The following is a 24725-nucleotide window of genomic DNA, read 5'->3' as shown; positions in this document are numbered from 1 at the left end:
ACGGCTCGTACGAATTTCGGGGTAATACGAATTATTCTGTGGTCCCGGCCAAGGCCCATTAGCCTGCAGTGTATTGGAGTACGGTTGTTGCGAACCGATTTGCTCCCCGCGACGTTTGATACGAACGTACGCTAGCGCACAGGTACAAACAGGTGCTGCCCGTGCTGTCGCGGAAGACGCTGCAGTCACGCGCGGGCGCAGGCATGCGCGCTGCGCGACCATCAACGGTGCGTTGTTGCCTCCGAGATAGTGCGCGCGAATCTTGGAGGCCTTTATGCGGCTTCGCTTTTAGAATACAGATGACGTTGACGTCGCCTTTTTTTTTCAACGCGTTGACGCGTGCTCATGTGCTCGAGGCAGCAGCGTTTTTGCACTGTGTTAACACGTGCCTGCCACGTCGATGCAAGCCATGTCCCCGCAATCAGACGTTCTATGAAACAAGACTGAAACTTGGGCTGAGGGTCCGTTATGAAGTCCCACGAAACGTGGACGAAGACCTCAAGAGACAAAGCAGATGGTCTTGGCGAAGGAGCTTGACCTCGAGCTATCGCGTGCGAAGCGCTTCTTAAGTCACTTTCGCCGCAGCACTCTAGTGTCATGTGAAAAAGCGTACTAAGATTAGGAAGGGGCTACTAGCAGTCACGGGGCGCAACACATCTGGTTCAACAATTACACGCGCACTTGCACCGTATATTTACGAGTACAAGTATGATCGTTGACATCTAAAAATTTTAGTGGCAATCATTCAGAGCTGTTCATGACGCCGCTGCGGCCCTGCAAAACACTAAATCAAAACGTATGTCAACTTTCTTTTGTCGCATACTAATTTTCAATTGCTTTCCGGTGATACGAATTTCGGATGATACGAATATTTTTGGTAACATCGAGAGATTCGTATCACCGAGGTTTTACTGTATAATGTGCACTCAGATGTTAGCTCCAAATTTTCTGCAGTTTTTTGTGTGGCTTATCCACAAGCAAATACGGTACTTATGTGCACGATATCATGGTAACCTCTACACACCAGAATGCAAATGTATTTGCATAAGCAGCCGAGAATTTCACAGGTGGCTGTGGCCACTGACTAAAACTGAAAATGGCCTACAGAACCCTCTGCTATTGAACAAGTGTCGCTCACAGTCTTTGCGCCGTTGGTGCGTGGATGCTATGCTTCAAGCCAGCACGCCAAGGTCTTCCTACGAAGTAGATAAGTTCTCTTACATATTAACATAACGAGTGCAAGGCATGAAAGATATACATGCAGCACTTTGCCGACTGCCCAGCTCGTGGCTGTCACAATAATTAAAGCCATAAAATTTTTTTATACTTCTAGGTCAGCATGCAACATAAGAAAATTAATTTTTGTATAAGCACTGACAGATACGCTGCAACAGCGACTGATGCAATGTGTTGTCTCTGAGTCATCATTCAAAACTTCACATTTCTAAGTGTGCTTTCACGAACAGTCTTCTTCACAGGTCTTTCATGGGACTGTACAAGTAAAACCCGGATGATGGGCAGAACAGTTTCACATTCTGAGCATGCTGCTAGTGTCACTGAAATCAGGCTTTAGCAGCATTACAAGCAAGGTAATCTATTAGCTTATAATGCAATGTTTTTTAGCTTAAAGATATGTTTGCATGGCTGAGGAATCCGCTGTTGTCAGTGTGCGTAAAAAATTTCGCAACCGCCACTGCAGAAACACTAGCCTGTAGTAATAGCGGCAAACTACAGTAATACCCCTGTTACACGGGGCAACTTAAATGCACTTTGAGAAAGTGCACTTCACCGCCAGTGTCATTCGCACGCTGTCACATGGGAACACTTAGTGACACTCACTGCAAAATGCACTTGCCGGTGAGTGCGTTCACCGAACTCACTTCACTGCAACAGAGTGTCTAGCCTCGGTAGCAGTGGCTCGGGAATAAATAAGGCATTACCCGAAGCAGAGTTCATAGCATTTTTTAAACTATCGTTTTCATTATTAGGAATATTCTTATGCCATTAAAACATACTATACAACAAAAAAACTATTCTGCTATTGCTCTCGGGCAGTTTACAGCCACGCGCACGTGCCGTGCAATGGCCGCAGTCGTTGCACTCGTACATGAAGTTTATTTTAAGAGCTTTATAGCTGTAACACATTATTACTTAAAAAACATCGCCTGAAATAACAAATATCTGTTGTGTACTTAGGTACCCATCACCATTACCATAATTTCCAAAGTACACTTCCCTTTCTCGTGTAGCAGCGCACCACCAAAGTGACATTCTGGGGGCCTAAGTGCACTCGCTCAAGATGACACTAAATTTGTCAGTGTGACTGGGGTTAACAATCTTTGATTGTTGGTTCAAAAGTACCTAATGCGAATGGGAAAGCCCCCAAAACCGGGGCAATCTGAAGATGCTTATACTATACAATTTGCCAAATGGGAAGCCACAATTTTCATTCTGAGGTTCCATTTTTACTAGGGGTGTGTGAATATTCAAACTTTCGAATATTTTTCGAATAGTGTTTGCTATTCGATTTGATTCACACCGAAATTTTACTATATTCGAAGTATTCGAACTTCCGGAAAATAAATGTAACGGTTTATAATAACGGAAAATAAATATAAAGACGATAAATGGGCGTGCAGCGTGCTTGGTCTTGCGTTTCGGGGCGCCGACGTGCGAAACTGCTAGCTGCTTTTATCGATGCTCTGAGCGGACGAACTTGCTGGGGGGTCCGCTGCCGATGCGTAAAATGCCCATCTACGGTTCCGAGGAACCAGTGGACGATGCAATTCATTGCTTGCGACGAAACACAATGCGGCTTCTTCACTTTCGCATGTCCGCAGCGCGATGTTCTTGCACGCAAAGTTCGGATTCGTATCGTACATTGGCGCCGTGAGCAGAGTTAGGCCTAGCCACGACTCCGAGCAGTAAGCTCGGTCACGATGTGCGTGGCCACGGTGCCCGATGTTTCAAAGTACGTCATGCTCGATTGTGAGTACGAAGAGTCGTCCCGCAATGGTCTGTGTCAGTAAGTGCAAAATCCTGATAAGCAGAACAGTTTGTCCGAGATGCACATCTGCGATGTTCGCGACGAGCGGGGCGCACTATCGTAATCTGATGCTTCAGCTTCCGCTCGCAGCTGCCAAACTAAAGCGTAATTATATTCTAAGTGATCGTTGAAAAGTAGCGCGTTTTGAGACAGCCGTGACCTCGCGACGTGCAAGCAGCAGACGACGCTATCCCAGAGCAAGGATCGGACCAATGGCGAGGCAAGCTGGAGCAACATGGCGAATGCAGCCGATCAAAGGCCTCGAAACGAACTTCAAACATTCGCTTTCTGTACGCCTTTTTCCGCATGGAGGACCTAGCTGAAGCAGGAAATATAAAGACGAAGAAATGCTCTTTCTGACGAGCCCAAGATGGTGGCACCCGGTTGCGCCATTGCAGAACAATTTTTTAAAATTTTCTTTTTCCTTTCTTGTTGCGATTTCCGCAGTAATTTTCGCCATCTCGGCAAGCACAACAAATTTTTTACCGCACTTCTACGTAGTTTTCAGTGACGATATTTTGGAATCAGAAAAAAAGACTACAGAAACTGAAAATGTGATTTCCGAAAATCGATTTAAATATTTTTTTGCTATACAAAAGCCGCATCCCCCCTTAAGAATAAATCTGTTCTTTGACCATGTTTGTGTCTTGTAATTTTTCCCGTCTCGTAAGAACATACTTAGGGATTCTCTGCAGCTCTTTTCTGTAATTTCACTAGGAAGTATTAGAAAAATACTTGAGAAATATTAGAAAATTATTTGATTTGATTCGCCCTCAATCTTCATTATTCGAATTCGCTTCGCACCCACAATCTTGCTATTCGCACAGCTCTAATTTTTACTACAGGAAACTCTGCACACAGTATGCTTTGTCCGACTTACCCCAGCTTGTAAACTCCCACTTCATCTCCACATAGAAGTCCGGGGTCTGAAGAAGAAGAAAAAACGAGAAGGGGGAAGGGTCAGCCTAGGCTTAGCACAACAGCCTAGAAGTTGCTCTGCAACCAACATAATCTCACCTAAGCTAGGCTAATCATCACTGTCATGAGAAACAATAACAACTACAGAAATGTTTCTTCTTTTTCTCCTTAGAACCTTTAAAGGTGTAATAACCCAACATGTCCAACACGGAAAAAAAAAAGAGTTACTATGTGAAGCATTTTATGGAAGGTAAACTGGGGTTTCAGAAGTGGTTTTCGGGGTTCACATAAAAAACCCCATTTTTGTGGCTGTAATTTGCCGGAAAAAAATAAATAAAACACTTGTAAAGTATAATTAATAATTAGGGAACAGGGAGTGACCCGGGGCCCCGAGTAACATTCCCAGCTTATTTATTATTTTTCATCACTTCGAGCCTCAATCAATACTTAAACTTTTGTCTTGGTGAAGTAAGGTAAAACAGAAAAATCATCATACACGTGATGGCTATAAGCAAGATGAAACAAACTAGAACGTTAAATCTAGAGGAATATTTTAGCTTTTTTTTTTTCAAAGACGATAATCTTTCTTGGGGTACTTAAAGGCAGAAATTTTAGTCCTCCTGTCTGTCTGTCACACGATTCAGCCACCCAGCCAAAAGTTTAAGCACTTGCTAAACGCCCAGCCATCTTGAACTGCTAGCTGCGTTCATACTCATGAACATTGTCGATCAAAAAGCAAACATTACGCATATCTGTGGCACAACATCAATACGTAAGCATTAGGAGGTGTGTTCCTTTACTAGAAAATACATAGATATGTAATTCTGAAGACCGTAGTGTTTCTTAGGCTGCGCTGAAACAGCACAGAAACGGACGGCAGAAGACTATCGTCTTTCAGCGTAGCATGCAGACATGCAGCCAATTTTTTTTTAGGCAGCAGAATGCCAGTGACACTGTCACATCCAGATTTAATCATAATTTATATTTAAATACAAGGACAGACCACGAAATTTAAATATTTATGCTACTGGTTAGACATTACTGTATAGTTACTTTTCTGTTTCTTCCTTTCCCGTGTCTGTTGACACTGCCCTATTTTTGAGAATATGCACAATATCCAAAGATTTGCCCACTAGTGTTCAAATATATGACTGGCGGTCGAGTAAAAATTCAATTTTGTGGTTTCAGAACATGCCAGAACTAGAAAGGACAGCGTTCCCAGAATCCTTAGAGGGCCAGGTGTGAACAGTGATTAGCGAAAGGCCTGCATGCAGCCAACACTCACGTCCCGGATGCGTTTCAAGAGATCAGGGATACCCCCGACAGATGTGCTGTAGCGTTGGAGGTCTCGCTGGGTCAAAACTTCCGCCAGAAGCTCAGGGTCGCCCGTGCTCACTGCTTCGTGCACCACTGTTAACGAAAATTGACAGATAAGTTGTAAAGAACAAGACACGCATCCTTCAAGCAACATCAACAACACTAAGCACATGCTGCTGGCTACCGGTGTCTCGTGATACTGTGCCATGCCACCTCCTTATCACAAATTGTAGCTTCCTTGTCAGATCCCACTGCCGATAAACCTCTTATCAATTCATAGAAATAATAAAGCAGTGGGCGTCTGAAAAGCACCACGCGGGTCACCACCATATCCACGTATAAGTATCCATACCTGTAGCTTATCTTAACAATGTGCACAACCACAAAGAAAAAAGTTTAAAGGGACACTAAAGGCAAATAACATTTTATGTCAGAGTGAATGGTAAATGCTCGAGAGCGTGAAAAACTTCAATATCATACACAACACTTTTGCAATCGTTAAATGAAGTTAAATGTAAGACTCGATTTGGGCCACCACTGGGACACACAAACCCAATGATGTACTAGGCCCTTAGTAAAACTAATCCCAAATACTCAAACTACCCCCCATGACAAAAAAGAACATTTCACTGCACTGCAAGATGGATTTTGCATTTCAGTATGATTCATGCAAAACAGAACTAGACGTAACCCTTGAGAATGACACCAGTTCCGTTTTTGCTGAGCTGTGCTCTGCTAAAGCCCCTTGCTCTCCTGCACCGGCTGTTGGGCAGTGAGGCATTGTGAATGCTATTCTTGAATACCGTTCCCGAAGATGTGAGAATTGTGAGAATGCCGTTCCCGAAGATGGGGGATTTGAACTCTGTTAAAGGCATGCGGACAACTAAAACGTGATTTACTTTTAAGCTAAGCATTTCCTCGGCACTAAATAAGCACTATAAGGTTTCTGGATGCTATTTTAACCACCCATGTCAATTTAATATTTGCCTTTAATGTCCCCTTAAGCTAAGCATTAAGAAATCTCCTTGAATATGTAGGGCACAAAAGGCTAATTACCAGTATAAGAGAAGCAACATCCTTATTATTTATTTATTTATTTTCCTTCCCCCCTTCAGGCCCAAGGTGCACTGCTGTTGTCTTCGGCGTGACACTACACACATGAATGTAACACTTCCCATTATGTGGGTGCTTTCTGCAAACAAAAAATGCCCTGCTTGGCTACTGCTATCTCCACTTCAAAGTGTATCTATTCACCAAGCCCATATTTATCTAACAAAGAGTTTCTTATTTTCCCGTTCGCTGTCACTCACAACTCCCCCCTCCCTTTCCCTCCCCTGCCTTTTGCCGCAGCCATGGGGCAACACTCAATCAGTGACAAGCTGCTGTTTGCAATGTACTTGTTAACTCAATGTGTCTAATCTGTTTGCAGTCACTACGAATGCGGCAGATGGTCACATAAAACAAAGTCACTGAAACTAGGCTCTCTGCCTTTTGATAATTTTAACCACACAAAATATTCAATCGAATGTCAAAGGCTCCCCTACTAGTTCCTCAACAAAAAAAGGAAGGAAGAGGGAGAGAAAATTGTGATTATCTATGTGAAGTGTCATCCAGGGAACATTTTATTGCAATTAAAAATACACAAAGTAAAATGTTGCAAGGCCATAGCATGAGTATATGAGCTGCTACCCCATGCGCACGCATGCACACACATATACAAGCAAACACAAGATGCTCTCTCCCACAATCTTTATTAGCAGCCAGAAGCAACATGCCTCTAGTGCCCTTCCTTCACATCAGAATTGAGGGCCTACAGTATTGTAATAACCCCTGCCTTCTTTACTAGTAGTACTTGCAGTAAACCTCTTGCTAATTGCCTTTAGCTATTATTACCTGCCCTTTCCTTTATTTGCCTCCATTGCACAGCGCATTTCCATTGGCATTTCTGTGCCTTACATTTCACACAGAATACACAAAACTCTTCAGGCGGGCTTTCTCACACACCTGACATGTTGCAACCAATCATGAGTGCATGTTTTCAACTGCAGGAAACACCATAACATCACGGCGATAAGAGCCTGAAGCCAGGTCATGTGGAACAGCATGTGTTTCTGCATGACAATTTGTAGTCTTGCGGTGGCAGTCAGTGACCGCGTTACGTGCTCGAGGACATGAGCAGATTTCATTTCTTTGTTCTTTCTTTCAATTTTCAATAAAATATTTTGTATTCGGTATTTGATTCAATAGTCACTATTTCTGGCCACTATTTGGCACTATCCGATTCAAATTCGATTCGAGATCTAATTTCACTATTCGTACACCCTTAGAATATTGTCTATCCCTAAGCTGCTCGTACTGTTTCTGGCTATTTGCATGCAGCAGGCGGTATGCTACTATGCGTGTGATGTCAACACTAGTGGGGCGAGAGGCGAAGATTGCCTGGCGAGCCTTCTACATATTTAGTTGTACTCGTACTACACGTCACCATCATATACCACAGATTGCCTCATATGTGCATGTCTGTCTACAGTTCCCACGCCTAGCGAGCAGCCCTTCAGGAACAAAATTTGAAAAGCAGAACCTGTGTAGCCGTCGTTGTTCTCCACGTTGACGTTGGCGCCATGGTTGAGAAGTATCTTCGACACTTCGAGATGTCCCAGGGTGACAGCCAGCATCAGAGCTGTCCGCCCACGGCAGTCGCGCTGCTCAATGTTCTCCTGCAAACAGCAACAGAACAAAACTTGGCTTTCAGGGACCATTACTCACGCAAACAAGATTGCTGCAGTGCATTGTGTGGAGCAATGCCGTGAAAGGTTTACTTGCCGTGCCGCCCTTCAGTTTTCCTACAGAGGGAGCCTAAAATGACGACATAAAGAGGAGAAGGTGCAGTAGCGTTAGCAATGTGCCCACTTAGGAATGCACGCCCAGGGAAGCTAGCGAAAAACAGACGTGTTGTGTCTCTGCACACTTTTTAAGACTAGCAAGGGTATGGCTAAGGTTACAATTTATCCTTTCATATGTTATATGGGCAACTGTGTACACTGTAAGCCTGCAACTTTATCTCCCAGAGTGCTATAGCTGCTGCTGATTATGCAGTTGCAGAAAAATTCCCCGCTCTTCTTTTGTAGGCTTCTCGCAAAAACTTGAAGGGGCAGTGCATCAGGATACCTTTATGAGGTCATTTTCTCTTACTGTTGAACTTTCTGACTTGGTAACTTAAAGGGGTCATGAAGCACCCCTTGGGCTGATTGAAAAAACACATCCTGCGGAAAGCTGACACGGCTATGAACTGCTCTGCCAAATATTACAGTCGTGCGCGCCGCGTAATGGCCACAAGCGGAGCGCGAAGTTGCCGTTTCCCCAGGCACCCTCTTTTCAAACAGAGGCCGGTTCTCACTCTCGTCGGTGGGCGGGGCGTCTATCCGCTGTACGTCGCAAGAGACACAGCATGCTTATTGGCCGATAGCCGACGTAAATCGAGAGCGGCGTTCGGATCAGATGCGCTTCTTGCCGCGGGGTGCCGCCACTTGCCGGCGCCGCACTCCTCAGTACACGGTAGCCGCACTCGCGCAAGCGAATCACAGCGGGAGAGCGATCGCGTTTCATGACGCGCGCTGGCGTAACTTCTTTCCCCCATGCCATCCCTCCCTGTCTAGCTTCCAGTGCGCTCGTCGGCACGAGAAAAGAGAGAAAGCGCTGGGAGCGTGCGCCAAACCCCCGTAACTCCGCTGATTCTTGACGGATTCGAGAAATTTTTGCGGCAATCGATTCGGGAGGCAGTACACTCCGATACTGAGGCCATTAGATCATTACTTGGAAAAGTGGTTCATGACCCCTTTAACAGCAAGTATTGCTGATGTGAAATTTTCAACTTGTCAAGCTCACTGGGCGTGCATATGAGGGTTCCTCAGAGTTTTCCGTTTCACTGAAGGTACTGCATGAATGGACATGTGTTCAACAATGGCTTTAATTTCTAATGGAGAAAATGGCAGTGTAACCATTGGGACTGTCACTTCTGTGGCTTTGCAAAGTTGCATTCAAAGACAGACAAGAATTGCATTCTCAGCTGCCATTTTTTCAGCTAAACTAAATTTGGTGTGAAAAACTAATAAATTTGCATGAAGAAAACACAAAAAGATGAGGATGAGGTGTGTTAATTTTTTGGGCTAAATTTTAACGACATTCTGAAGTAGATTTCTTCAGCAGTGGAGAAATTTGGTTTGACTATGACTGGCTCGTTACCAAGCAAATACCTTTCATTTCCCTTTTCTCTCACTTGGAAAAAATTTGTCAAAGCCTCTGCAAGTTCACATACATCAGTATCATGGGCTATCGTTCAATATTGTGCAGAACCCTATTATGGTACAAAAACAGACCCAAAGTTGCATATTTATTTTACATGACAGAGACCTACAAGTGCCATAACAAGATTGGTTACAATAACGAATCCACAAAGAATGATACAGCAACGAACATCAACACAGATCCTAAAACAAGACTATACATTAGAGCAACACAGCATTGCAGTGTGCAGTTAAGAAATGAAATGTGAAGAGAAAGAAGACGCACACTACCAAGTAAAACATTCCAAACATAAATTGTGCTGAGATAAAATCTCCATTTAAATATATTAATGCACGAGTAGAAAGGTCTCAGGTTAAGCTTGTGGTAGCTTTTGGGAGAAGTCCTTTAGGAAATGTTAAGTGCATACAGCTTGATAATCTATACGAAGAATTCATGATATTATTTAAACTTTTGGAAAGTCCATGCCATGCCAGGAGTGGCATTAAGTTTAAGGAAGAAAAAGCAGCAGAATGAAAAGTAGCGATTGCATCAGTGGCATACAGTTGTAAACCACGCAGACTTTTTCTACGAGGAATTGATTTTATTAACAACGCGCCTGTTAAAAGGCCACAAAAAAAGTAGAGAGGCATGCTCAACTATAGGTCAGATCAGCATTTTATACAGCAGAGCAGTGCATTTCTTGGTGTTAAACACTTACACGAACAAGAGCACTACATTTAGTGAAAAGAAAAGGTACACCCTGCCATTTATGAACGCATGAACTCTGGCAACAACATTCATTCTGGAAATCAAGAACTAATTTTGCGTTATTTTATTTGCCAGCACTACTACTAAAAAATGTCACCATAAAAGGCTATTGCTGCTTTGGCCAACAAGCGAAAAGGCAAACAAGGCTGGCAGAATAATAAGAACTTGGTGCTGGGAGAGCTGGGAGAATACTTGAAGACATATTCGTCTTGGTGCTAAAAAAGACCAACACATGAGAGACGTCAGGAAGCGCTTGTGTTTTCATCTCTTATGTTTTCGTCTTAGCGCTAACGAATCATCAAGGCTGTCAGAGAAAGTACATATTTTGCTGCAATATCACAGATGACAGTTTCCGATGTCATGAATCTTTGGTAACAATGAGACAAGGCACTGCGTAAGTTTTGTAAAAAACAAGAAAGCCTTTCACACACACACTTTAAGTAAAAGTAACAGCCTCTCCCAAATCTCCACCATGCTCTGGAAGACCTAATGTCTTCCTCCGGGCTTGCATCCCACCCTTGCAGGTAATGACAGTGTGCAGAATGAAATATCATTAGGCAGTACAGCACCACATGCTAAACAATCCTTGTACTGATATTTGGCTCCCTGTCTGATATTCCCTGTCACATATAATGAAAGCACAAACTATGGCTACCTCAAAGTAAAACTGGTCAACGCATTTCAATGCGACAATCACAGACCTGCTCATCTACTACAAGGTAAATCGCACAAGTCACGAGGATAACAATCTCTGAGCGTCCTGCGTAGCTTCCTGACCGCTGAGTTTTATCTTGGAAAGCTGAGATTCACTGGCTACAATGTTTACCAATTCGTTTAGCGTTGCAGCGGCTCTCTAAAACGCGCATTTTGAGCAGCTGCTTGCAGAAAATTCTCTCGCGTTATAGATCTCCGAGTCTTGAAAATTTTGGTCGGGAAGAATGAGTGTCTGACTTCGCTAGCGGGGAGACGAAGTTAGCTTCGGACGATGCTCCAAGGAAAGAAGCATGGTTTCTTAAATTCTTGACGGCCAAGGAGCTCTGGAACAAGACCTAGAAAGTTTGAAGTTCAACCCCTAATCTTTTATCTTTGAGCTGCTCAAATGAGGTGCTATCGAGGGCACGACATACAGATAACATCTTCAACGTTAGCAGGAAAATCTATTTATCAAAACAAGAAACGCCAATACAGGGCACATTAAACTTCCATAGGAAGTTGCGCAGCCACTCCGCGACGAAGTAGATTGCCCTGAAGGACGCGTACGTAATAAGATACGCCACAGCTAACGAGTATCGTTACTCCGAAAGTAATTTGACAGCTGTTTCTCACGACTGGTAAGCGAGGCTCTCGACTGCAGAAACGTCAACGGTAAACGTACGAAGCGTGTATTCTGCGCACGGCCGCGCTATCTAACGCCGGAGGCGAGATAACTATAAAATGTATTTCTTATGTGTTAGTTACTTAGGCGAAGTTCCGAAACTGCAACGCCCAACGAAATTTCCGAGTGCGACTACGTCAACACACAGCAAGGCTCCTCCGCGTGACCATTCGCAGCGATGTGGCATATCTCATGGCTCGATTGCTCTGTTAAACCTCTGTTCGACGAGTCAAAAGCCAGAACCACTTACCGTGCTCTTTTCGAGGAGTGCTTTTAGGGCCTCGTAGTCGTTATGCCAAGCGAGCCAATGGAGCGGATACTCCTCTTGTAACGCCGCTTTCAGTTTGTCCGACATACTTGTGTTATGTAGAGTTTCGGTGACTAGGTACAATATTAAGGCGATGAGTCATTGCATCCGCTACGAAGCAACCACGAATTGTTCTCTCTCACCGGCACAGCATCCTCACATCAGAGACGAATCTCCATTATGGCGTTCAAAGAAATAAACGAGAACTCCGTCACTCCGTATCGTGTGGACAAATGCAAGGCCCTGCACGACACACGCGATAGGAGGGGCAACTAGCGCCAGGAGTGTATAAGGATGGATTCTATGAGCATCCCTTTTGTGATGTCCTCACGTGAGTTCCTCATTTACCCCATGTGGGCGCCAAACTTTTCCAAAACAATGTGGAGCGCTTTAGTATGTTTTTCATGTCTCATATTTAAGAAAAAAAAATGTCATGCATTCGTTAGCGTCACAGGCTGCATGCACTTTGAATGCACTCTAGCGATGTGCCCGTTATTTCGAGACTCTCCCCCACTCGCCTCTGATTGGTTGAACTGATTGAACTCAACGCGAGGCGTTTGTTTTGAAAATGGTCAGTTCGGTTCATCCTCTTCAGAGCGCAGAAAAACAAACCGTGAAAGCATTGAAGGGTAAGTTTTGCAACTTTGATGGGTCAGCTTTGTCCCGTTTGAGAAGATACATCGCTGTTACAGCAGTGTTACATCGCTGTTACAGCAGCTACATGATACTGCTGGCTCCAGCTGTGGAAAGTGAACAAGCCTACCGAGCGTTTCGAGCTTCAAACAAATATTTAGAGACCGAAGAACCGCATCCTTGTAGTGGGTCGTAGTGGGTTGTTGAATCTTCTGAGACGTGGCAACGCAATTTACACGGGTGCGCAATGATGCTCTGGAGCAACAACTCATTATTCAGTTATAAATATGTCTTTGCAGCGCCAGTACACGGAGTACGAGGTGGCAACGCAAAATCCATAGGAGCCGTGCCCAACGCTACTCTGGAACAACAATTCGTTATTCAGCTATAAATAATTCCTTTTCCTGTCAGTATAATTGGCTATCTTAAACATCCTTTATGCATGCCCAACAAATATTTAGAGGTGGCAGCACCACTTCCTTGTTGTGCATTCTTGAATCCATCAAATTGGCACTGCAAGTGCCACAGGTGCCCAATGTTGCTCTGGAGTAACACCCCATTATTCAGCTTTGACTATATTTTTTTTTCTGACAGAATTGGCATATTTCATCTGTCCTTTATTCATGGCAGAGTGTCTTCAATGCTGTGCATTGAAATGAAATTTTGTGCATCATAGGGCTGAAGTTGGTTTTTCTATAAATAAATACATTTGGTGTTGCTGGCTATGGGTTGAAAATTTCGATGCTCTAGCAAATTTCGTGGGAGATTCTGAGACGAGTACTCAGCCGAATAAAATATTTTGGACAGAAACGACGGACTATCATTTTTCGATATGCCTAGTATTTACATTAGCAGAGAGTAAGTACTTTCAGTTCGAACAAAAACGAGCTGGCACTATTCTCATACCGGGGGGAAGGGAAGGCTTACCATTGGTTCTAGGGTGGAGCCTATATTTGTTTCTTAGGTTGTGACAGACCATAGTATGTTTGTGTCTAACAGAGCAACTGCTGTTTTTCCTCGCCCATGGCCGATTGACAGGATTTACCAATATACTGCAGCAATACACTTACAAGGAAGCTTGGCTAACAAAAAAATAATTCATCAAATGGCCAGTCATTGCACTAACGGGCTTGACTCATCGGCAGCATGCCACAAGCCGGGTACGAAACTGCAGCGCTTTGCGGGAGAACTTATCGAAAGTAAAGAGGCCGCTATGGATGGAACAATAGACAGCCTACTGTTACATCCTACTATAGCTACTCACCAAACAGTTCAGTTTTGTATGGGACGCACTGTTGTTTCTGTAAGTGTTGGAGAACACTGAAGTTGATGCAGACCATGTACTCTGTAATCTGTTTGCCATTTGAGCAGCAGGATTTCTTCTCTGTAGGATGGTAATTTGGGCCAGTTGGTTAATTAATGCTCATGTTGAAGTTTTCTAAAGTGCAACAACCGAAACAGTAGGGTAAAGCAGATAGATACAAAGTGGAACATGTGCTTTGCTAATGACTGAAAGTATTTAAATTTTATAAAGGAAACTTCAACTGTGAAACATGGGCATAGCCAGGAAGTGGCATTCTGGGCACATGCACCTTCAGTAATTTCTGTCCATCATAGCATGGTGGCTGGAAGGGTAATCATAGGATACCTGGCATATCCACACTTGAGAACACGTGCCTGCCCGATGCCCTCTTCATGATCAAAGGTGCATCTACTCCAAAAAAATAAACTTTGTGGTTTCACTACTGCTGCTGTGGTTTCACCACTACTGCTGCTGTGAACCAGCATCTGTGCATGTGTGTGTATGTGTGTGCACGCCGAAAGAGGGTATTCTGAGTGGGTGGAATGCTTCCTCTTACATAATTTGTCAATACTATTGAGCAGCTTGTTTCATTACAAGTGCCTGTATGCCTGATATAGGTGCCAGACTGAAACTAATGAAATGTTTGCTTACTTCTTCAGCAACTGAAGGAATGTTGGAGGAGCCAGTCAAAGTTGCTGTCAGGTTGCGACCACCATTCCCAGAACAGGACCATGAATTTATGAGCCCCATTGAGGTGGTGCCCGAAAACTCACAACTCATCGTGGCCGGTGAACATGGTTTCACCTTTGATTATGTGTTTGATGCAAGCACCTCTCAAGAAGAGCTGTACACACGATGTGTTGCAGACCTTATTGGCAAGGTCACCACTGGTAAGTTACTTGATGCTATGAATGATGTAATGTTTTACGGCTTCTCCTGTTTTCATTTCGTATTTGACATTGGCATAGCATCTGGTCATTGTGTACATGAGAAAAATGGGTGCTGCATCTAATGAACTTGTTTAGGCTGTCCCACAAAACAAGAAACGTTTAGGGGTTGAAACTACACTATTTGCGGCAACCAGATAATGTCACGCTGTTGCCAAGCCACTTCATGCTAGCGCCATCTGGTGGTCAACGAGGGAAATGCTGTTTCGGTTGCCAAGAGAACTGGTTGCTTGTGTTGCTCCCGTTCAGTGGCAGACACGAAGTGGTGATGCGGGACGCGTTCAGCCGTGTGCATTTCCCACTTGGAGAATGCATACTTGACAAGTTCTATTGACGCACTTTCACCAACTTTTTTAGCACTGGTATAGCCCATACAGGTGGTGGTTGGAAAGATACTGTCATCCGCTCAAAAGCGCCACCGAATAGAGTGCATGCGTGGGTGTGGTCACTTGGCTGTTCTCTCTTTCCCACTTTTTTTATTTAAAAAATTTTTAATGATTTTTTTTTCGCTGTACCATGTCTGTTGCTCCGCGCTGCAAGGTACGCCACTGCATGTGTCTCTGTTGGCACGTGCCATTGTTTTGCCATTATCTGGTTGCCCGCGCACACCCTTAGCAACAAGAGTTTTACTTCCTAGATATTCTTGTTTCATTGCCTTGCCAAAATAGTACATCGGAACCCCCCATGGTAGCTGAGCGGCTAATTAGCCCAAAGTTCATTACTGAGGTGTGCCTCTTAGTTATGTCGGGGTTATGGCAGGCAAGGCTGCACAATTTAGTCTAAAAGTAGTTGTCATGTTTGCACTCTTGTGAAACAACTTTAAAACTAATCCCACATGAAACTGACTATTAGGCTTGATAGTTAAAGCGTACATTGAAATCAAAGTACAAGAGGAAATTGCAGAAGCACACCATCCAATAAATTGCATGTATGCTGCTCATTATGTATTCTGTTGCTGCAAGGTGCAGGTGCCTTGCTGAAATCAAATGTGCGAGGACAGCACCTTTAAACATTTTGAGCTCTTTAGAACAACATGATCGTATGCAAATCATCAGAGGGTTGATGAGAGAAAAAAACACAATAGTTCTCTTCTCGGTGGGTGTGCGCTTCTATGACGGCATCGCCACGTCAGGGTCGGACAACGGTATGGTTAAAGTTTTCTTTTTCTCAGATTGCCAGCTGTCAGCTTCTCAGTCTGAGCTTGTCTCCTATTCTGAGGCGTGAGAGCCACCATTGCTCCAATAAACAGTTGAAGGTTCCATGTGTTCAGCCATACCTGAAAGAGGCCGTGCAAGGAGAGCAGCAAGTGAAAGAAGTATTGTAGCGGGACAGTTATCGAAGCACAGGCATGAGGGCAGAACAAAATTATTCTCGAACCTGTTGAAAAACAGCGCAACCGTGACGCAGACAAAGAAAAAGAAGAGACAAACCGCAGCACTGACTCACAACTGAATATTTATTGAAGCACATGACAGAAAAGATTACCATAAAATCCCGAGCAAGCGCCCCCCCCCTCCCTTTTTTGGAATATTTCAAATATACGCCAATGATCGAGCAAGCGCTCCCGCTCCCCCTCCCGCCATTTTCACAGTTTCATTCACTATTTTTATTAGCCTGACAAGGGCGAATATAAACAGTGAATGCATACGCACTCAATAAAGTTTTTCATTAGAAGCACAGGTGTGCATTCTTAGAGGCTGTTCCATCGCAATCTTGAATTTTGGTCAGTGACCGAGCAAGGGCCCCCCCTCCAAATCTTGTCGGATTATCTTTCACCGTTGGGGGCTGCGCTTGCTCAGGATTTTATGGTATTATCACCCTCACACCCATGTGACCACTTTAGCGTAAAAAAATGGCAAACCAGCTTACATCTTGAATACTAAAATCAAATGCGAAAAAGACCACGTCGTGGTCGCGCTGTTTTTCAATGTGTTCAAGAACTGTCGCCAACTAGCCAAGCTTTCAATTCTTCAGGAACCAAATTACTCCAGTTAAAGTGCGCCTTAACTCATGTTTGGATTCGCCATATTTCAGCCACTTGCACTTGACAGTGTATATATATTTTTCACCTCTCACCTTCCTCATTACAATGTGTTAGTCAGAAACACGCAAGAAAAGTGGCGACGGATGGGTTTTGGTGCTGCCACATTGGGCTTTTATCTTTGCCGTTCTGTATCTTTAACAACTAAACAAACGCTGGTATAGTAGACACATATGCGTGAAAGTTTTCACGACCTTAATCATTCACGTCACAACATAAAAAAATTTTAAAAATGTTCGTTTAACAGCCCAAGATGGCGGCGCCCAGGTGTCGAAAGTAAAATTGTATGTAGCCTGAATATTTAAATGGGGAATCCTGCTGCAGACAAAGTGCACCTTTAACTGCTGCATTGGAAAAAATGTAAGATTATTGTAATGATTTAAAGTTATTCGAGGGCTGGCACTGGCTTTCTGTAATGCCTGTAATGGTGACTGCACCTACCAAAATCCCAAAATTAGTAAAAAAAAATTTCTGTTTGCTGTCAATTTCTTGCTACTTGACAAATGTGGCACAGAGGTATGTTTTATGCTTGGCAAATCGGTCCTGCGAGGGCATGCAACATAGAGGGATGTTTGTGAAAGAAGAGAAGAATTGCTGTTTTCTAACTTCGTTTTTTTTTTCCTCCTCTCCCCTACTCCCTTAGCCGCCTCCCCCTGATTCTCTCTCCTGTCTTCTTTTGCTGTTCTGTTTTCATGTTCCTACCTTTTCCATCCTAAAGCCAGCATGCGTTTTCCGACTCTTCAAGGTAGTTGCCGGCTAACTGTTTTATTTTTGCTATTTGAGACTATCGCTAGATACTAGGGATCTGCGAATAGTAAATTTTAGGTTCAAAGCGAATAGTGATTTGGTAGAATAATTTCGAATCGAATGGTTCAAATAGTATATATAACATGTTATAAAGAAAATTGAGAATGTATGTCATGACCCAAGTAACCTCCACAATATTTTTTAAAATTGGAACAAGGCATGCGCAAATGTCATTCTTTTTTGTTCGAAGTGAAGTGGAAGCAACTTTGAATAGCAGCAGGATCTGAATTTCAGTAGCATGCCAGTGATATGTAGTAAAATATGTTACGTTTTAAAGCTTACTATACATGCTTAGAGCAAATAAGCCCGTATAACAAGCTTTTAAACATAAAACATGATGTAATTGATGTGAGGGTAAGTTCATTTAAGCTTGAAATGGGGCTTCGCGGCAGTGTGGATTTTTCCTGGATAGGTGTTTTCATGGCATAGCATTCCTACACTGCAGTGAAACCACCGTTACTGGGGTGTTACACACAGTCTAATCTATGCTTATTCGTTTATTTCGAATACTTTGAAATTTCTAATAATTTAAGTTCGTGTCAAAGCGAATTTGAATACTGTAATATTTGCTCGAATATTTGATCGAATATTCGCACATGCCTACTAGATACACAAAACCAAATGACCTAACTGTGTCTTTTTTTTCCTTCAGGCTGCAACTGCTGTGTCCTGATGTACGGCCAGACGGGCTCCGGGAAGACGTACACCATGGGCACCAATTACGGTCAGAGTGAAGTGCCAGCGGCCAATGAGGGCATCATTCCACGGGCTCTGCGGGACCTGTTTGACTGTCTGACAAGACTGCAAGATGGTTGCTGGACGACAAAGGTGTCTTTTTTGGAAATCTACAATGAGAACGTCTTTGACTTGCTGGCAAGTCCAAAGGAGAGGGAGGCCATCCCCATCCGGGAAGTGGGCAAAGTCCTTGTGGTGAGCTGAACCCCTCCTTTTCTTTTCCTTTCGCACACTTTGCTTTTCTGACGACACTTGCATTGTAAAACATTTGAATAAGCATTACAAGTTTGTACTGGGGTATGCTTGCACATCTTCATGACTGTGTCTTTACATCATCAATTTCTCCACACATTGAGCTTCTGCCCGCAGCAGTATGGCACTGCAGGAGCTTCGATTTTATGTGCATTACATAAATTACCGCATTTCGTGCAAACCTGTTGTTTCTCTTTTTCTCTTTCTTTGTTACTCTGTCATCTTTTTCTGCTGCATATGTGTTGCTGTATCAGTGTATGCTGGATCCCACCCAGCTAGGAGAATACTGGTGGCTTTGCCGCAACATCCATTGCATTGAGTGCTAGCTGTGTGCTTGCCACTTTATACCATTGCAAGCCTTTATCAGACAGCTGTGTGAAGAAGGGGCAAATATTGCATAATAGAGCAGCAAGCAAAAAAACATAACTTTGTACACTATAGTAGTGATGGGATTTATGTCACGTGGTTGTTTCGGTAACATAAGCTGAGACTTTCTCTGTTCAGCTTGTAATGTAGTGTAATCTTGGTGCCGTGGTGCTAACATTAACCATAATAGCGGTGCTTATGCAAAAGTTGTACATCAGTGAAGAGAGAATCGGGGAAGGTTTTGTGTTGTAGCAGTTAAGTTCGTATCAGAAAGTTAAACTTATTTTCAAGCTGTGAGACTCGCGGAGCAAAGTGATTGTTGGGACGCCGCACTCAAGTGAAGGGAAATGTAGGTTGGTATGACAGAGAACAAGGTGATGTAACAGAATTGGACAATTTGCAGGCATGCAATGCCATCAGCTGAATGAAGACAAAGGGTGGGGGGTAGGTGATTGGTGCTGTGGGTGCACTATCACCCCCTGTAAAGTAATTATTGCCACAGTGTGCCTGCGCACCGCAGTTAGCATAGTCAGCTTCGCCGCCGAGCGAGAGATGGCACTGTGGTCGTGCAGTGGCACCATTAGTGCTGCCTGGCAGGGAGCGAGGTTACGTGGGCGCTTGAGGAAGAACTTTTTCTCTATTTTGCGGTTTGGCGGCGTTCGTGGACTGGCGTCTCCCGCGCGGTGTCCGTGAGGGCTATTCTGCAGCTCGGTTCCACGGACCCATGCGGGGAGTCGAACATCGGTGACGCCACATTCGTGGTACATTGGACATGTTATGTTGATTGTGTGTTTTATTGGTATTATGTTGGTTGATTTGGGCATGTTACTAGTTATTTTTAAGATTCAGCTGGCGAGCTCGCCATTATATAAAGACTTTTAATAAATGTCCACGTGTTCATTTGCTCGGCGGCAGACTACTGCATCCGTGTGTTCCGAGAGCAGCTCTCGTCGAGACCCCACAGTGTTTGTTGGGAGAGGCCTTTATCCTGCAATGGATAAGAATTAGGCCAATGATGAATATCCGTAATGAACCCAGCTGAAAGGCCTGGTGCACCAGGCTGTGGAGAGTCCCGAGGAGGCCCTGAGGTGTTTGGAGCAAGGCTGCCGCAACAGGAGCACAGGTGCCACTCTGCTCAACAGCTGCTCAAGCCGCTCACATGCAATCTTCACCATTCACCTGCAGGGACAGGTAGAAGGGTGAGTCAGCAGCAGCCTTTGTGTCACATAGACTGCTGAAGCACCAGCGAGGAGTGTGCTTTACTCAACCGATGAGTCACAAGTCAAAACAGGCACCTCGATAGAGTCCTGTTGCCTTGTTCATTTATAGCAAGAGTCTCGGCTGCCAAAGGCCTTTAGCTAGCACGCAGTGGTCTATTAGTCAGCTGCCGCCTCGTAAAGTTCACACACTGCACGACGCCATCGAGCAGAAAGAATGTTCCACATTCACCAACATGGCCACAAGTTGTACTTGCCAACACTTTTAGTTTTTTTGTCCACTTTCATTTCCATTTATCTTATAATTGCACTGCTGTTAAAAACTACAAATAACGCCCTACGTGGTTTCCTTGGCTTCATACAGTTATGTCTAATAAAAACAGGTCCATTAATTGATTCCCGTTATTTCATTCATTTTATTCATTAGTACTACCATTACAGCACCCTCCTGAAACTGAAGATGTTGCCAACAGCGAAAATGATGCACTTGTGCTACAAATGGCTCTAAAACGCACCTTTCAGTTTAATTTCAGTGCTCACAGGGAGGTAGGGCTTGTCCGCATTATATTTTTACTCTCGTGCAGGGCAATGTACACATCGAAGCTCCAGCTGGTCGACTTGGCTGGCTCGGAGGGCATTGGAAAGACACTGAGCGTAGGAGACCGGAGGAAAGAAGGTACAAGCTTGAGAGCAGAGCATGCTTTCTCTCCTTTGTTGGGGGAGATCTACGCTTGACAGTCTTTTCTAAAAGCTCCGATGACACTACTTACCGTAAATCGTGTGCTGGGTTTTCTTTTGAGCACGCCTGGGGGCTCCACACAACCACACCTTTAACTCTCTAGAGCTGTGGGGCGACAACTGTTTTGTCGTAACCCTGGCATTCACACCAGCAGAAGCATCAGTCTCCCTCACAGTGGCTGTGGGCCTTTTTAGTAGATGACCATATGGCTTGTGACCTGTGTGCTATGCATAAAGGGATTAGCAGTTGCCCACTTTTGGTGGGACTTGCATCTTGGTGCTAGAAGTGATTTGTTTTGTTCTCCTCTAACTCCGTTGGTCAGTGCGCCAATATGGTATGCAACTGTAAGCATTTATCATCATGCTGCACCTTATTATACTACAGTAGACTCTTTAAATGGAACCAGAAAGGACCAGAAAAATATGTTCCGTTTAACAGGGGTTCAGTTTATGGAGAGATGAATACCGGTGCAGAATTCAAGTATGGCACCAGAGGCAGTTTCATTTAAGCAGCAATTCTTTTTAAGAGATTTCTGTTTACTGACAGTTTACTGTACTGCATGGACAGGGCAGCTCTGTCGATACCATAAAAGGAAAAGTTGGGCAATTTTGTGTTCTTGGTTTTGATGGTGCTGCCTTGTCTGACAAATGCATGGGAAAGCACAGCATAATATATTCATACAATTGTTAGTCAGCGCAGTGCCTGTCTGTGCTTTCCTATCTTGTGCTGTATATATAGAGCTGGTATTCTGCATTCCTGACGTGGTTAGCCAGCTAGTTATTTCTTGACAATAACAATAGTTGCTTAATCTGATGCTGTGGGTAATCAAACTGGTCAGCACATTAGTCTAATTGCATCACAGTTGTTGAAGACTTTCACAAGGTGTCCATCTCTCCTTTCAGGTGTCTCCATCAACCTTGGCCTTCTTGCTCTGGGCAATGTCATCAACTCGCTGTGCTCACACAATGGGAAGCCACAATTCATTTCTTACAGGGACTCTTCGCTGACACGGCTCCTGAGAGGTAAGCATAGGCTGTTGACGGCATCTTCACAATGCAGTGAAGACTGATTTGTGGTGTTTCAAGTGCACTTTTAAGAACACGAGCATACACCAAGTTAAGCTGTGGAATTGCTGCAACTTCACAGGAGGGTAGTGCTTAAAGGTGTCATGAACCACACCTCAGGCTTGGTAGGAAAACACATCCTGCGGATAGCAGACACTGCTATGAACAGCTCAGCCAAATCTTGCAGTAGCGCGTGGCAAAGAGAGTTTAGAATTGCAGCACAAAGTTGCCATGTTCTTAGGCACCACCTTTTCATACAGAGGCCTGTGCTCACTCTCTTTGGAGCTGCCGGCACCTGCTGTTTGACGTCGAACAGCAGATAGCATGCTAATAGGCTAATAGCTGACATAAATCAAGAGTGACGTTTGGATCAGATGCACTTCTTGCCACGGGATACCGCCATGTGCCAGCACTGCAGTCCGTAGTCTGCTAACATTACACAGTGAGCCACACTCGCACACAGGAATCATGATGGGAGAGAGTGATTGCGTTTCATCACGCGCTCAAGGTCATGACTAGAGACTGGATTTTAGACAAATGCCTATTTTGTTCCTTGCGCTCCTATCGTGCCATTTTGATATATCAGCATGAATTAGAGGTTAGGAAGGGCTTTTATAGTGTTTTTATAGTGCCTATAAATGCCTATTTCTGGCATTTGTGCCTAAATGCTTAAAAATGCCTATTTTCAAAATTAGCACTTATATTAACATTATTTAGCCTCAAGTTTCGCTCCTAGGAGTAGTTTGAGACCATTATCCATGTTTCCGCGCAACATTTACTGTTCGGAACCATAGGGTTCAACCTGGTCCTCTAGTTCAACCAACTCCCGGAAACAACGGCTAGCAGCCGTGAAGTGGGACACGCCGGTGAGCATTCGCCGCAGAGAAACGGCGCTAGTGGTTGGCGAATGAGAGACCGTGGATAGCCGTCAGCGGAAAGGAGGGTGAAGAGCAAAAAAAGAAAGAAAAATGTGATGTGTATATGGCTTTTTTTTTTTAATTTACTTTTAAGGTGTTCATTGCATTAGCATAGCCAGAAATTTGTTTCGGAAGGTGGGGGGAGGGGAGGTTCAACCGTACTTTATTATGTATGTTCGTGCGTGCATTGGTATCTGCGTGTATATGTACACATGCAAAACTGAAAAGGTTCGGGGGGGAGGAGGGAGGGGAGTTCCTTTAGTACAGTGTTGTAAAAGACTCATGCGCAAGCATTCCACGGAGATATTCCCCATGTCGGTACACTCAAGTGCATAGGTTGGCAAAAAAGTTGCTCACTCAAGAAATATATTTTGCTCTGAGGGCTCACTCGGACTCAGACTCACCAAAATTTTCGTTAATCGGACTCACTCAGACTCGCCAGATGGTTTTGCAATCGGACTAACTTGGACTGAAACTCACCAACATACCGTAAAAACCGGAATATAGGTCGAACGCCCCACTTCCAACTACTGAAAATTGAAAAAAAAAAAGTCGAAAAAAGAAGCACATGGAATGGCTAAAGCATAAGAAGGCGCCTTTACTGTGAAACAAATGCAATTTCAAATGGTGCACAGTGAAAATGCCATTTATTTACGCGTGTGTTTACATGTAAGTTCCTCATGGCAGAAAGCCAAAAGATGGGCTCAAGCATTATCCTTGTGAAACGTCGCAACCGTCTTGACAGCATGATAATTTGGATGTACTTTGAGGTCCCCGATAGCAATCTCTACGCGACCGTGGCTCTCGGTCAAACTGTGCAACCTCTGTCTCCAGTTCTAGATACGCTGCGGTCTGGCACTGAAACAAAGTTTTCTCCTGATCGCTGCGTGTCGTGATGTGATCCTTCAGCGGCCGCCAGTAGTGAATGCTTCTGTGGTGCACTCGATCTGCCCGCTGATCATAGCCATACGTGCCGTGTCGCTGTAACCAGAGCTGCCGGCATCGCAGGAAGCAACAAAGAAACAGTATCTGGTGAGATTGGAGCAGCGAGAACACCCGTTCGAAGATAAACTTTCAGTTATTGTTTGTGACTCACGGCTCCTGCTCGCGTTCACGTGCGCTAGCATCCCAACACACCTTTCACACACTTCAGAGCAGATTTCTTCGTGCCTTCGCGAACTCGATCGCTGCTTTCTTGAACACTACGGTGAACTGTTATCGGCCACCGGTCGAGAACAAGAAATAAAGCACCTCGGAGCCCAAATAGATTCACAAGACAACAACAAAAGCGCAAGACGAGATCGCCCTCGGCACAAGGCTGGTAGTAAACAAAGCAACGCCGATGATTGCAATGGCGATGGAGGCGGTTGAGGAGCTGCCCATAGTGGCCAGACTTGCGAAGTTTTTCTGTCAATGACCGGTACATAAGTCGGGGGTCGACTTTTTAGGGCTGTTTTTTGAAAGAAAATTCAACCTATATTCTGGTTTTTACGATATTATTCAGCCGGACTGACTCAGACTCACGCCTTCACCTGAGCCTGAGTGAGCCTGAGTGAGTCGGCTCATGAGTCCATTGGCGTAAAACTAGCTTTTTCGATCATGGTGTCAATCCTCTTTAAAGCCAAAGTCTTGCATAATCGGTGATCTACGATACGCCTTTTGATCTTGTACCTTCAAATACGAGTTACC

The 24725-nt window shown here is 44.2% G+C and overlaps 2 protein-coding genes across 3 annotated transcripts in view; one reads left to right on the top strand and one right to left on the bottom strand.

Annotated features, from left to right (window-relative positions):
• LOC119390236 (ankyrin repeat domain-containing protein 13D) overlaps window positions 1-12249 on the bottom strand; it is a 46030-nt gene extending 33781 nt beyond the window's left edge. For both annotated transcript variants that reach the window (XR_005183259.2, XM_037657804.2), the window contains exons 1-4: window positions 11959-12249; window positions 7863-7998; window positions 5250-5374; window positions 3927-3972 (exon numbers count right to left, since the gene is read on the bottom strand). Coding sequence is in view for 1 of the 2 variants with exons in the window: in XM_037657804.2 (XP_037513732.1) it covers window positions 3927-3972; window positions 5250-5374; window positions 7863-7998; window positions 11959-12063 (412 nt within the window). In the remaining variant the exon portion in view is untranslated. The remainder of the gene's footprint in view (window positions 1-3926; window positions 3973-5249; window positions 5375-7862; window positions 7999-11958) is intronic.
• Window positions 12250-12523: 274 nt separating this feature from the next.
• LOC119390234 (chromosome-associated kinesin KIF4A) overlaps window positions 12524-24725 on the top strand; it is a 33394-nt gene continuing 21192 nt past the window's right edge. Inside the window, exons 1-6 of the mRNA XM_037657801.2 lie at window positions 12524-12644; window positions 14611-14841; window positions 18399-18676; window positions 20138-20298; window positions 20901-20992; window positions 21958-22077. Coding sequence (XP_037513729.1) covers window positions 12584-12644; window positions 14611-14841; window positions 18399-18676; window positions 20138-20298; window positions 20901-20992; window positions 21958-22077 — 943 coding nt within the window. The 5' untranslated portion in view covers window positions 12524-12583. The remainder of the gene's footprint in view (window positions 12645-14610; window positions 14842-18398; window positions 18677-20137; window positions 20299-20900; window positions 20993-21957; window positions 22078-24725) is intronic.

Source organism: Rhipicephalus sanguineus, chromosome 4 (genome assembly GCF_013339695.2).
Source record: "Rhipicephalus sanguineus isolate Rsan-2018 chromosome 4, BIME_Rsan_1.4, whole genome shotgun sequence".
Lineage (NCBI taxonomy): Eukaryota > Metazoa > Arthropoda > Arachnida > Ixodida > Ixodidae > Rhipicephalus > Rhipicephalus sanguineus.
The sequence above is the reverse complement of the archived record's forward strand: the minus strand, read 5'-3'. Positions and strand labels throughout refer to the sequence as shown.